Source organism: Castor canadensis, chromosome 15 (genome assembly GCF_047511655.1).
Source record: "Castor canadensis chromosome 15, mCasCan1.hap1v2, whole genome shotgun sequence".
Taxonomy (NCBI): domain Eukaryota; kingdom Metazoa; phylum Chordata; class Mammalia; order Rodentia; family Castoridae; genus Castor; species Castor canadensis.
This window is the reverse complement of record NC_133400.1, coordinates 100,561,655-100,574,827: the sequence shown is the minus strand read 5'-3', so window position 1 is coordinate 100,574,827 and position 13,173 is coordinate 100,561,655. Positions and strand designations below refer to the sequence as shown.

General features: G+C 48.2%; 1 protein-coding gene across 12 annotated transcripts in view; it reads right to left on the bottom strand.

Annotated features, from left to right (window-relative positions):
- Sipa1l2 (signal induced proliferation associated 1 like 2) overlaps window positions 1-13,173 on the bottom strand; it is a 166,793-nt gene that overhangs the window by 45,896 nt on the left and 107,724 nt on the right. For all 12 annotated transcript variants that reach the window (XM_020176659.2, XM_074056867.1, XM_020176655.2 and 9 more), the window contains 3 exons: window positions 10,237-10,340; window positions 4,584-4,741; window positions 2,428-3,004 (listed from right to left, as the gene is read on the bottom strand). In XM_020176659.2, the coding sequence (XP_020032248.1) occupies window positions 2,428-3,004; window positions 4,584-4,741; window positions 10,237-10,340 (839 nt within the window). The remainder of the gene's footprint in view (window positions 1-2,427; window positions 3,005-4,583; window positions 4,742-10,236; window positions 10,341-13,173) is intronic.

Sequence of the window (13,173 nt, the reverse complement as noted above, 5' to 3'; positions counted from 1 at the left end):
CACCCCATCCCCAAAGCCCTGGGGTGGTGTGCGCAGTTTCAGTTTAATAAACACTACGTTTCCACAAATACCTACTTAATGAGCCCTGAGGTGGTGGGGATGTGGTGGGGATGGCTGTGGGATGGGCTGGCTCCCAGCATCAGCCTTGCACCCGTTTCCATGGTTACCCAAAGTGTACACACCACCAGTCAGCTTCTCCCAGACAAGTGTGTCATTCGGGACTCCACAGGAGGAAGGTAATTGCTAAGTGTTAGTTGGGGTAAAGTTTTGAAAGATTCAAGTTTTTAAAGTTATGAACGGAGGCAATTTAATATTGCAGAAAAAGCACTGGTGGAATATGCACAACTGACAAAATTTCCTTCTGTCTTCTTGGACTTTGTTCTGCGCAACCCTCCCTGACATCTTTCAGGTGTCAATGCAGCTGTCAGCTGAAGTTCAACATCCACACAGTCCACTCAAGAGCCAAGGCGGGGCGGCACCACAGTCCTGCGCTCTGGCTTCCTCACCTGCCTGCCGCCTCCCCTACTCTGGCTTTTTGCTGCTATTACTTTTATCTCCATTATTCCTTGCCTCTATAAAACCCCCAAGTCCAAGGGACCAGGTTCTCCACCCTTCTGGAGTTTCTCATGTACTCACACAATCACGTAAAAATAGTGGCCATCTGTTCACTCTTCAGGACTGGCCAGGTCATTGGTGGGACCCAGTGCCATAAAATGCACTATAAAATGCAGGGTCTAGTTCAAAATGATTAAGAAAGTCAACATGCTGACAGCTGAGCCCTCAACCAAGTATGGCTCGTCTGAGGGTGGTCCTTGTGGGATTCACACAGACAGCCCAGGGCTGCCTCACCTGTGCCACCCTCTGGGTGTAAGCTCTCCTTCCCTTCCTGTACTTTTACCTGCATAACAGAACCTTCACTTCTGCTTTGCATCCTGGGATGGACATGACTTCACCATCTGCAAACAGGCAGCGGTTCCCAGCACCTCCTCCATGGTAGCCCCCTCCCCTTTCCTTCTTAAGGTCATCACTCTGTTCCTTATGCTCCTTCCTGGTCTGCAGGGTGGTTGGTTTCCAGTATCTCTAGCAACAAGTCACCATGGACCTGAGCACGGCTCCTTGGGTCTACATCTGACATCAGGCACATTAGTCAACCAGGAAGCAGTCGTACTGCTGGGGAAGGGGCAGGGCAGAGTCCAAGGAGTAGGGTGTACGAGCGCCCACATGGACACGCATGGAAGGTGTGTTTTGGTGGCGGGTGAAGGGCTGTAGGTGTTATGACGCACGGATATGCTTATAAGAAGCATCTGCCTTTACTCAAAGCTCGACTTAGCTTGAGAGTCCCTGCTCCAGGCTTTTTGACTGCTCACATTCTGAGTGCCCCACACTCGTACCGGGTCGGGTCTTTACTCTAGACAGTGCCTGCTATGAACGAGACTATTCTCCAAGGCTGACAGACACTGACCTGATTTTATTCTTATTCAGGGTCTTCTAATAACAAAGGGAGATTTACATTCAGTGGGAAGAAACAGGCCAAGAAGTAGATATAATTTTTCCTTTTTATATGATTCATAGTTGACCAAATCTTTTCTAACTAAAAAAATACATCGCTCTTGGGGAAAGATTTACAAGTGAGACGCTGGGTAGTTAAAGCATGTTCTTCTTAATAATACCCCAAACAGTAACAGGGAATAACTTTGATTTAATTCATATTGCTGTACTGCCTACACTCAAACTGAAATCTGAATCTTGCTTTGTACAAGCACAGTATGACTGCTATACACCACGGGCACGGTGTAGTTGTGGACTAAAAATCACATACAAAAAATCTCTTTTAAGATGGATTTCTTGCGGGGGAGGAGGGAGGTGGCACAAACAGTGTATACACATGTAAGTAAATGTAAAAATGATTTAAAAAAAAGACAGATTTCTTGCTTTTTAGGTTTTCCTAACTTAATGGCTATTTCTGCAAAACCTCCTTAAGGAATATGGCTGGAAGACTGATAACATATTTGATCTGTCTAACACTTTGAAGCAGAAACGCCTCCTGTGTAAGAGTGGAAGGTGTGAAGGTGTGAAGGTGTGCCACCCAGACGGCGAGCAGTGATTCCATGCCTGTCAGGTCAGTAACCACAGACAGACAGGACATCTGTGCACTTCTGCTGGCTTTCCTTGCAGTACCGTTCAATAGGGCCCAGTGCTCTTTAGAAAGTCAGTGCAACGTTCTAACCATTTTAGGATGGGTGCTTCTCCACCACTCACTTGCTCAGCAACTCTCATGAGAACCCCGCACTGAAAATGAAGTCTGCACTGTGGGAACACCAGCTCATTCCCCACACATTGCAGTGGCGAGGGATTTCCCTGGGGGCACCCACTGGGAACCTGGGACTGAAATTCAAGGACAGGAGAAGACATGCAGCGCGTACTTACTGCTAATCGCTGCACGATTTCCCGTATGTCTTCCGCACAGTTGTCCATTGAGGACAGGAGGATGCACTCTCCCCGTTCATAGAACACCTTGATACTCAGCAATCCGGAGGTCCACCCGATAACATCCCTGCAGGAACAGTTAAACACCACATTCTTGGAGTCCTTTTCAATCAACATGATGAACTCGTTGGAAATCCCAAGAAGACACTCTATGTCCGCCGACTGGCCAAAGTCCCGTGCCACCACATGCCATGTTATGGCCCCAATGCTGAACAGATGAGCGTCCTTCCTGGGTTTCACCCTCTCCTTCTTCTTTGCACCCAGGGTGATGAAGCTGAATTTCGCAGAGGTGTCCACTGTGGCGGTTGTGACGAAGTTCTCGGCTAGGTCCTTCAAGTACTCCTGCCTCGTTCGTGTGGCCATGGCTCGGAATTTTTCTGATTTATGGGCTGCATTTTCTGCATTGATTACTTTGGCTAAAAGGAAGTCCCGAAACACTGCTGACTTTGGGAAAGTGACGCCTTTGGGGATTGGGGGGCCGAATGGCGGCACATCCTTTGATCTGGAAACTCCAACGCTGAGGAAGAAAGGACAGTAAGATAAGCAATGGATCCCCAGCACTTCCTCCTGAAAGGTGACCTACCCCACCCTTGTCACCTAGGCCATCCATTCTGACCACTAGCTTCCCTTTGAATCCCATTAGTAAGCTCTAACTTGGTGACCACAGGTGGTTCCTTACAATCCACTGACTCTGAAGGACCTGCATGTGCCATCTCACATCATGGAAAAGACAAGGTGGTACACCTCTGTTCTATGTCAGACTTATGTTGGTTTTAAAACACATTCCTTCTATAGTAATTTAATTAGACCTAAAAAACTTAAAAGACATAAAAATGAACAGACACTAAAGGCTGTGCTAATGAAACACCTCGTGATATAAACAGAAAGACAGGGAGTAATTAAAAGTGCTTGTTTTGACCTAAAAACAGCAGCCAGTAAAACAGCACCAAGTACAATAAAACTCTAGACCTAGGTTCCCAATCTTAGGAAGGCTCACTCTATATAGCAGTCTTCATAATTACACCCACTGGGTGAGATCCCAGAACGCAACTCACCGCGTTTGCATCTGAATGTCTATTTTAAGCATTTCATTTGTACAGAACACGCACTGTATTTTTTCCACATATCCTCTTCTTACAGTGGTCCTGAGTACTTTGGCCAGTGGTCTAAGCTCAGAGGCCTAAGAATCAACAGGAACACTGCCTCACGCCTGCACGGTGGGCCAGAGTCTTGATGTGGCTGACAACTGACCGGGAGGCCAAGGGCAGCCGAGAGCCGTGGTTTCCAGGCTGCTCTTTTTCTCTGCAGTCCTCACAGGCCTGTGTTGGACAATTTGCATCTGCGGCCTGGCTGGAGGCAGTGCCTTTGACTGCTTTGAAATCACAACGCAAAGTCACCGTGGGTGAGGGCCAGGAACGCTCACAGGTGTTTTGCTTAATTTAAGCTTGTCACATTGCACAACTACATTTTGAAGTAAGTAGTACAATGCTCAATTTTAAGACAAGGAGTTGAAGGTCAAGAAAAACAGAAAACCTCCACAGTGCCCATGACAAGCAGAGAGCTGGATTCAAACTTGGGTGAAAAGTGTGCTTTCAACACCCACATGGCATGACCATGACGTTATTGCCTACCATAGGGTCTGAGACCTGGGCAAGGACTAAAAACAGGCCTGGCCAGGATGGTCTCAGGATGCCAAGGCACATATAAGGCCTTTGGGGTCACCAAAGCAAGAGTGGCCTCCTGGTCTCAACAGTCCAGCTTAGAGTAGGTGGGCTTCTAGGGTGTCTGATGAAGAGGCATAATTTCCTGCCACCACCCTCATGTCCCCAGCTCAGATGCCAGGACCAACACTCTGAGGGGCGTAGCAGGGCAGCTCAGTCTTTTGGAGATGCTGAGGAAATGCACCATCTGTCCCTATGAACCGTCCGGTGTTTCTCTTTTATCAAGGGAGGGGAATGGGAAGAAGGTAATTATTTCTTACAGAAAGCAGCTGAGAGATTAAGTTGGAAGCAGAATTAGAAAATCAGGGCTGGAAGAATAATGGGATGTCATGAGAGAGGCCGCTGTGGGGAGGAGTGGCTGGGATGTGGGCTCACCTGTAGCACACGTTCTCTGCACATGGGTTATGCACTTTCACGATGATGAAGACGTGCTGAAAGTGTGAGCGGATGCTCTTTGGGGTAAAGGGAAGTGCCCCAGGCTCCTGGAAGACAATGGTGACGATGTCGTTCCCGATGTGCCTCTTCCTCAGAAGCTGTGGGCAAGGAAGGGGACATACAGGGTGACAAACAGGCCTCCTTCCACACAAATACACACAACCCTCAATAGGAAGACGAAATGAGGGAAAGTGGGCCTTTCCCAGGAAGCGAGGCTCAACTTGGCACAGGATTAAGTGAACAGCAAGAATAGAAATATGCCTGCCTGGTATATTTGCAGAATACACAACTCAGCAGCCTACACTGACTGTCATCAGTGTCCCTGACACACAGGACCTCTCAGAGTAGTGGGCAGAAGGCAAAGCTCAGAGCAGCAAAAGCTGGGCAAGGGCTCTGCACCACATGCTTCCTGAGCAATCACAATGTGCCTTTGCTCTGGGACCACTCCATTAACACACAGCACAGGCAGCACCCATGGGTTGTGTTCTGTGGCTGTGGCCATTGCTGCAGCTCACTGCACAGCTACTCCTACCCAATGTCACCTCCTCCAGAAGGATGATTATACATTTTCACCATAGGAAAACTTAAAGTACAAGTTGAAAGGAACTTTATGGCCAGTTACCGTGGCAGCAGGCCAAGCTTCCTTTGTCCCTTTCTGACCTTATCAAATGGGTCCCAAAATGTTTTTAGAAGTCTAGTTAAGCTGATCATGATGGTATGCTCCTGTGATCCTAGCTATCAAGAGCCATAGGTAGGAGGATTGTGTCCAAGGACAGCCCAGGCAAAAAGCATGAGACCCTACACATATCACATCTGAGCTGTGTGCAGACCTGTGTGCAGCACACACAGGCCCACTTCCTGCAAAAACACCAGCGTTGGGCAATGCTTCTCATTTCAGATCAGCAAAATCTAACCAAATTAAATTAATGCTTACAAGACTTATCAACTGATTCGCTTTTTCATATACCCATGATATTCCAGTGATGGAAAGAGTAAATATACAAACCAGCTAGGCAATGCTTGCAAATGGAGAAACAGAAATAAGGCAGGAATGAGGATTCTGAATGACTCCATGACAGTGTGGAGATGGGACAAGGCTTAGGAAGACATGAGTTCTCTGCATTATGCCAGCCTGCATCCCCAGTAGTGATGCTTAGGCTCTGGTGTAAGTATGCATTACCACCTCAGGCTGGGAAAAGAGCTAACTGCAGACAGCTGAGTAAGTATTTAAACTGGGCAAAATGTCCTACGGTATTACTCACAGGTGAGCCTGAGCACAGGCCACCCTGCTGAGACAGTGCATACAGGCAGGACTTCTCCAACCCTGGCAAAGGCTAGACTTCTGCTCTGCTCAGACAGTGCACACAGGCTGGACTCCTCCCATGCTGCTGAGACCGTGCACACAGGCCAGATTCCTCCTATCCTGCTCAGACAGTGTTCACAGCCTGGACTCCTCTCACACTACTGAGACAGTGCACACAAGTCAGGCAACTCCCGCTCTATTGAGAGTGCACACAGGCCACTCTGTTCAGACACTGCACACAGCCTGGGCTCCCCCTACTCTGCTCAGACAGTGCACACAGGCTAGACTCCTCCTGCTCTGCTCACACAGTGCACACAGACTAGACTCCTCCCACCCTACTGAGACAGTGCACACAGGCCGGGATCCCCCACCTGCTCAAACAGTGCACACAGGCAGGGCAGCTCAGCAGTAGCAATTAGGAGCCGGGGGGAAGTGCACAGGTGCACAGACCCTTCCTGGCATGGAAGATAACCAGTTGACTCATGTGAAAGAAGGAGTCACAGCCTGGTTCTAGCATAACAAGCTGGACATTGTCACCCGTGCCATGTCAAGTCCACTATGAGTGTAACTTCAAGGCCCCAGGGCCTGGAGTCATCCTGAGGTACTCCGTGGGGCTCGACACCCTTTCCAAGCAGAGCTGTTTGAACTTCATGCCGGCACCAGTAAAGGCAAGGTTACTATGTGCCAGGCTCTGTGGTGCCTCTATCTTACACACCCAGTCCGAACAAAGGAAGTGTCTGCCAAGGTGAAGTTTACAGCTACCTTGCGAAGTTCTTCGTGATGAAATCCCATGATGGCTGAACCATGATACGTCTATAGAGCAAGCAGAAGGGAAGCAGGGTGCAGGGAGGTGGGGAAGTGGCACGGCCTCACCTAGGAAGAGGGGAAGTGCTCTGTGGGCAGGCTTCCTTTGTAAGAGGGGAGCCATTCTGAAGATTCAAGAGCTGTCCTGCATCTCAGCTGGATTCATTACAAGAGCAAGCACAAGACATTAGACCCAATAAGGACAAGTCTGGGTCAGGTATGAAGTCACAACACTGTGGTGCTTGTGACACTGACAGCACAGGCAGGACTCAGGTATAAGCCATCAGCTCCATGACAGTCATGGCACTGGCTGGTCCTGCTGACATTTCTGCCCTTGGTATTGCAATAGTTTGTGGGCGTAATTTGTGGAACAGGAGACAGAAATAGAGCCAACACTACCCATGACAAAGTTGGGACATCCACATCTAAGCACAAAGTGGCATCACTTAGCTACAGCCAGAACACAGTGACTACAGCTGGAGACCAGAGAAAAGATAGTTTTCTGAAACTACTGTTACATTTAGTCCCTGACTTTCTTCACAATCCAGGCCTTACCTCTCCCTAATAGATCCAAAGTGCCCTTGCTAGTGACTTAGTAACAACCACAGCTCACTGAGCACTTGGCATGCTCTGCACTTATTAACTCTCAAGTCTCACGAATGACCATCTCAAGCAGGTGTATCCACTCACTCACTATTCTCTCACCCAGTGCTAACTGCCCAACCCGTGCTGGGTATGGTCCTGGTACACGGGGCACCTGGAGAGCACTGCCTTCAGGGAAAAAGGAGACCTTCACCTACTCAAGGTCACAAAGCCAGCAGCTGGGACTCCAATCCAAGGAGTGGCTCCAAGTTTCCTGCTCTTCCAGCCACCTTCTCCTACTCCAGCTTCCTTCAGCCTACAAGAAGGAAGCCTCCAAGAAGGCCCTGGAACTACACATTGTGATCCTGAGAGGGACCATGGCATCACTTGGTGTAAGTTGCTCCTGCATCAAGTCCCCAGCTTCACTCCCAAGGGTCTAACACAGTGTCCCTCCCTGAGCCCGGGCCACACTAGAACCTTTTTCATGACAGTTTGAGATGAGCACCATACCAAAGGCCACAGAGCGAGGACTGACTGTGACAGTCTCAGACACAGGTCTGTGATGACTCTGGTCTCACCTCTTCTCGTCTTCCCTGTCTGTCCTTACTCCCTGCCTACACGGGCTGTCAGCAGGGCCACACTTTCCCATGCTCAGTGAGCCTAAGAGACAATATTGTTTTTACCACTTCCCACCTGTACCCCATCAGCACAACTTAGACAATGCCATGAACTCTCCCTCAAGTTAGAAACAAAAAGGGATAACTAAGCAGGCTTTTAACCTACACAGTCCATTATTTATAAAAGTCAGCTTGCAGGGACTTTCTGGATTTTTTTTTTGTGGGATTGGGATTTGAACTCAGGGCTTCATGCTTGCAAAGCAGGTTGCTCTACTGCTTGAGCTGTACCTCTAGTCACTTTGCTCTGGTTATTTTAGAGCTAAGAGGTCTCTCGAACTATTTGCCCAAGCTGGCCTTCAACCTCGATCCTCCTGATTTCAGCTTCCTAGGTAGCTAGGATTACAGGCATGAGCCACCGGGTCTGACCGGGACTTCTCTTTTGATCCTCAGCTTGGGTGTTTGGAGCACTCCTATCCTCCTCTACCACCACCTACACATGCACTTTGCACCTCCAGACTTTTGGGTGTGGAACCTGAAAGGACAGGTTCAGTGAAGTGGGGTCAGGCACAGGGAACCCTAAACTCACACGAGAGAGCCCAGGGAGCCAGCCTTGAGTTCTGTAACAGTGATGAGTCCAAAACTCTTAGAGACTGTCACACGTGGAAGGCAGGCTGGGCCAACTCAGTTCAGAGTAAGGAGTAAGGAGACAGCTGTCTGGCTCTGTGGTGGGGGCAGACGACTGGGATCAGCCCCATCCCCCATTCTGCCCCAGTCTGCTAGAGCACTGCAGACTCCTGGCCTGGACGCCCTCTACTTCTGAGCAGCATCTCCTAGAATTTAATTGGCAATCGAGTCACAGCTAGAAAACTGGCCTGGGACAAACAGGCTCCTTAATACCAGCAAATCTGTGCAGTGTTACTGAAAATAAACGTGTTAAGAGCAAAATAGTCCTCAGTTGAAATGTACACAAATACTCTCTAATTCTGTTTCATAAAAAATATGCAGAGGTGGAATTTCGAGACAGCGATCCCAAAGATGGAGGGAGATACTTAGTAGAAAACACCGGAGAAAATTCAGGAAAATTCAGTGCTGGATGAGATGGGTGCCAGACAGAAAGTTGTAAGAAAACCCAGCTAGCGATTGACATGAGAGAGAATGACAAGAGGAGCTCTTGTTCTTAACATGAAGAGCCTGAGAAGCACCTGAATTCTCATCCCAGCTGTAGGATCCAAGGTGTTCCATGTAACTAATGATGGGGGAGGGGTGGGAGGTGGCTGGTTTCATCTTTGAGGAAAAAAAAGCAGATTTTGACTCAATCCATGAGTGTTAAAAGAACAGAAAATTCTCTGAAACCAGGTTTTATTCACTGGACAAATAACCAGGCAACCCCCTCTGTGGTCTTGGGGCTCTAAAACACTACAGCAAAAGGCAAGCAGGTGGGCGACATCAGATATAAGCTTCCCAAGCACGAAAACAAACTTTTTCTTACCCTGGCTTCAGCCCAAATATAATCACAGTCCTATACAAGGTCACACCACAAATCAGATGGATGCATCACAAACGTCCCTGAAAGTGAGTCTGCAGAAGCTGAGATCTTCCCATTGCCCTGGCAAAGCCCACCTGCTTCCCATCCCATGGGTCCTCCCTACCCCAGACGATCCTCAGAGCCCCACATGCTCCCAGAGCAGACATGCCATTGCAGGTGCCTGCAGGGCATGAACACAAGTCACTAGTGTCAGCAATTTTTGCAAAAGAACTTGCTCGGCTCATCTCACAGCTCCACCAAAAGTTAGTAGACTGTTCTATGATGCTTTATGTAACATCCCTATTTCAAATCTTGGTTTTTAGTGAGTGACACGTACAAAGCATAATACACAGTGATAGTTCTTTCCCTGAAAAAGGTCATATATTGTGGTCAACAAATCTAGTTAATACAATGAAAATCCACTGAGGAAGAACAGCTGAAAATAGCACCAGCATCACCTGCAAATAGCATTTTCTATGAATAAGTCATTTACCCACTCAGAAAGCTAAGTCTGGTCCACACGGTGGCCCTTTTGTAATTAACACAGTTGATGCAGGTTTCTCTTCAGACTGTGCAGCAAGCAGTAAGAGGTGAGCACAGAAGAGCATCCGTTTCCTCAGAAGGAAAAGGTGTGCTGATGCTCTCTGTAAGATGCAAATACTCGCAAGTGATACAAGCGAAGAAAACACTCCTCTGCTGATCAGGACTTCTCGGAGCAGGGCACCCTGTGGCTGGCCTGGAAGGGAGGGCGGTGGGGCTTACCTGCTGCCGGTTGTTGGGCATGTACGGAAGAAGCGTGGACACGTGGAACATGAGCTCATAGTCCTTGTACGTGGTGTACAGGGAGTGGGTTCCTGTGGAGTCAGCTGAAAACCAAGTACAAGAGCAGTTAGGAAGGTGCAGGATTCGGGATTGAACACGTTTCTACAAAAGGCGCTTCATGAGCTGTGGACTTGCTCGCAGGGACTGTGTGCAGCCTTGCTGTGCTCCACAGTGCCCCTGCCCTCCCCCGTGTGCTGAGCGTGTGGCCTCCAGTGTCCTGTCCTCCACCTTGCCCTGTGCACTTGGAGGAGCCAGGGAGGGCGAGGACATCTTGCCTCATGGTGCACAGGTGAGTGGTAGAGGAGGGAGGCCATGCCAGTCCAGGCACGAGCCTGAATGGTGTGACTGCCAGCAGACTGGCCTGACAATGCCCTTGTGCGAACACTTTTCTGTTAATTCTTAGTCAATCGGGGCACTTGATCATCCAGAATACCGAAAAGTGAAACTGGGTTGACTGACTATGGGAAGGGAACAAAGATATTATTTTAAAAATTTCTTTCTCCAGCTGGGGGCATGGCTCAAGGGATAGAGCACCTGCCTAGCAAGCTGGAGACCCTGAGTTCAAACCCCAGTACCACCAAAACAAAAATTTCTTTCCCTGAAGGAAATTGTAATTGTTGCTTCTTTCACCAGAAATCCACACTGGTGACACATCCTACAAATTAAGGACAAGGAGCAAGGGTGTCCACTTGCTGTGTCATCTGTGCTGATGCATGTTAAAGAAATGGTGACTCTGAACCCCACTGATCTTGAAGCTAGTGATCAGCTTCTGAAAAGCAGAACGATCCTTTGCAGGTTCTAAATCCATCTGTGTTACCCATGACACAGGGTGTCGGCACCCAAACTAATTCAGGGACTGTAAAATACTTCAGGAAAAGTTCTGGACCATTTTGCACAGGATGAATGAAGACAGTAGGAAAAAGTGGAGTTCAAGGCCACCTGTCCCCACCGTGACCTGGACAAAGGCAGTTTCCACTCTCTATGCAGCAAACACCCCAATGCCAGTCACTAGTGCTTTGTCCACTGTGTTTTCCGGGGAAACTCACACTGCTGTCTTTAGTAAATCTTTTTTTTTTATTCTGAACATTTACATTTTTACTTTGGAACATTAAAATATTAAACTTCATGACTTCCATTGCTTTCTTTCTGAACCTGTGGTGTGGTGTTTCTTTGTAATGCTTAGCTCAGAGACAGTCCTGGCCATTCTCCAGAAGAAATACTATATAGCTCTCAGGCACCCTGGAAAGGCCCTTGTGGGTGGCAATTTCATTTACAGGTGAGCTCCATACTCATCTCCAGAAATTACATTACAAGTGGTTAGATTCTCCCCAAATAAAGGAATTCTTCCTGTTCACCAAGTCGTCAAGGATGTATTTGTCATTTTTCCAGGGCTTTCTAGAAATTAACATTCCATTTTAACTTGACTCAGAACCTTGACAGTGCACAAAGCTTGGGAGGCAATGTGCCCTTTCAGAAGGAAGGATGAATTCACTCACTATCAAGACACCGAGGGTGGGATGATGAAACAGTCAGACCCCCCCCCCGCCCCGGATGTCCCTCTGTGTTAGGATGGTCAGAGTTCAGGAGGAGAAACCAGACTGGCTTTATACTTCAGATCAGGGAAACGCAATGATAGAAGGAAGATGCAGGGGGGAGGAGGAACATTTCTCAAGATGCAGTCATGACTTGTCTATCCTGACCAGTTCTAAAAAATGACAGGATCTGACTATGTAGCTCAGGCTGGCCTCAAACTCCTGATCCTCCTGCCTCAGTCTCCTGAGTGCTGGGATTATAGGCCTGTGCCACCATGCCTGGCTTGAGCTGACTTTCTAACAGTAAACATTCTGAAGGGCCTCATCTCAGACACCAGCGTGACCACGGACAAGGTAAACTTGTTCAAGGCTTGGCTATAAATATTTCTACTCAAAAAGAGAGCTGACCATCAGTATGGCCACTGTCTGCCTATGGCCAGGACCATGTGAGCTTGGTGAGCAGACTACCGCAGCAGTGGATACTCTTGCTCCTCTCCACTCATTTTGTGCTAAAGAGGAAAGAGTGCTTTCAGTGCTGGAAGGACATCCTGGCTATTCAGGTCATGCCCTAAACTTTCCTTGTGAGGACTCTGAGCCCAGGTTTGACTCATCATGGGCACACAATCAACACTAAAATCGGACTCGCCTGAACTTCAGAAAGATGTGTACTGGCCGTTCCATGGAAGACGTGGATTTTAGGTGACCACTGCAAGGTGCCCAACTATTAGATCTCTCCTCTTTTTCCAAGAATGTCAGACTTCTTTGCATCATGCAGAATGTCTTACTTCTCACCTTAAATATCTGGAGTATCAGACTCAACCTCTCAAAATCCAGTTCTCACCTCTGTGGGATATAAGGCATCAAGACATCCCCTTGGTCATCAAAACACAAAGAGGATGCTAATTCTTTCCGTAGGAGACTGGGCTCATCTGTTATAGTTTTATAGATCATGTGGATCCAAAGCTCCTGAAATGTCTACTCTGCACAGCCCACTGATGGGAGAGGCTGCACCCTCAGAGCAACAGGAGTCCATGTCCCCCCCCAGTGGCTTCAGGAGACCCCAAGGGCCATGTCTTAGCCTCGCTAGTGGGAGAATTGTGGTTTGTAGGAAAGGGGAGTTTGAAAAGAAAAAAGAAGGAAAATCAGAAGAGGTTACTTGACTTTTGTTACACGTGTGGCTATTTGTAGGCTTTCCTTCCACACGTGGCTATTTGCAGACTGGCACCATGAGTTATTCCTCTGACTTTACGTGTCTGAGGCTCAGCTACATTTGTTCTCTGCGAGATTGAGCTCCAGCCCCAGCGAGTGTGGAGGACATAGAAGCCTAGGTGAAGTCATCACCATT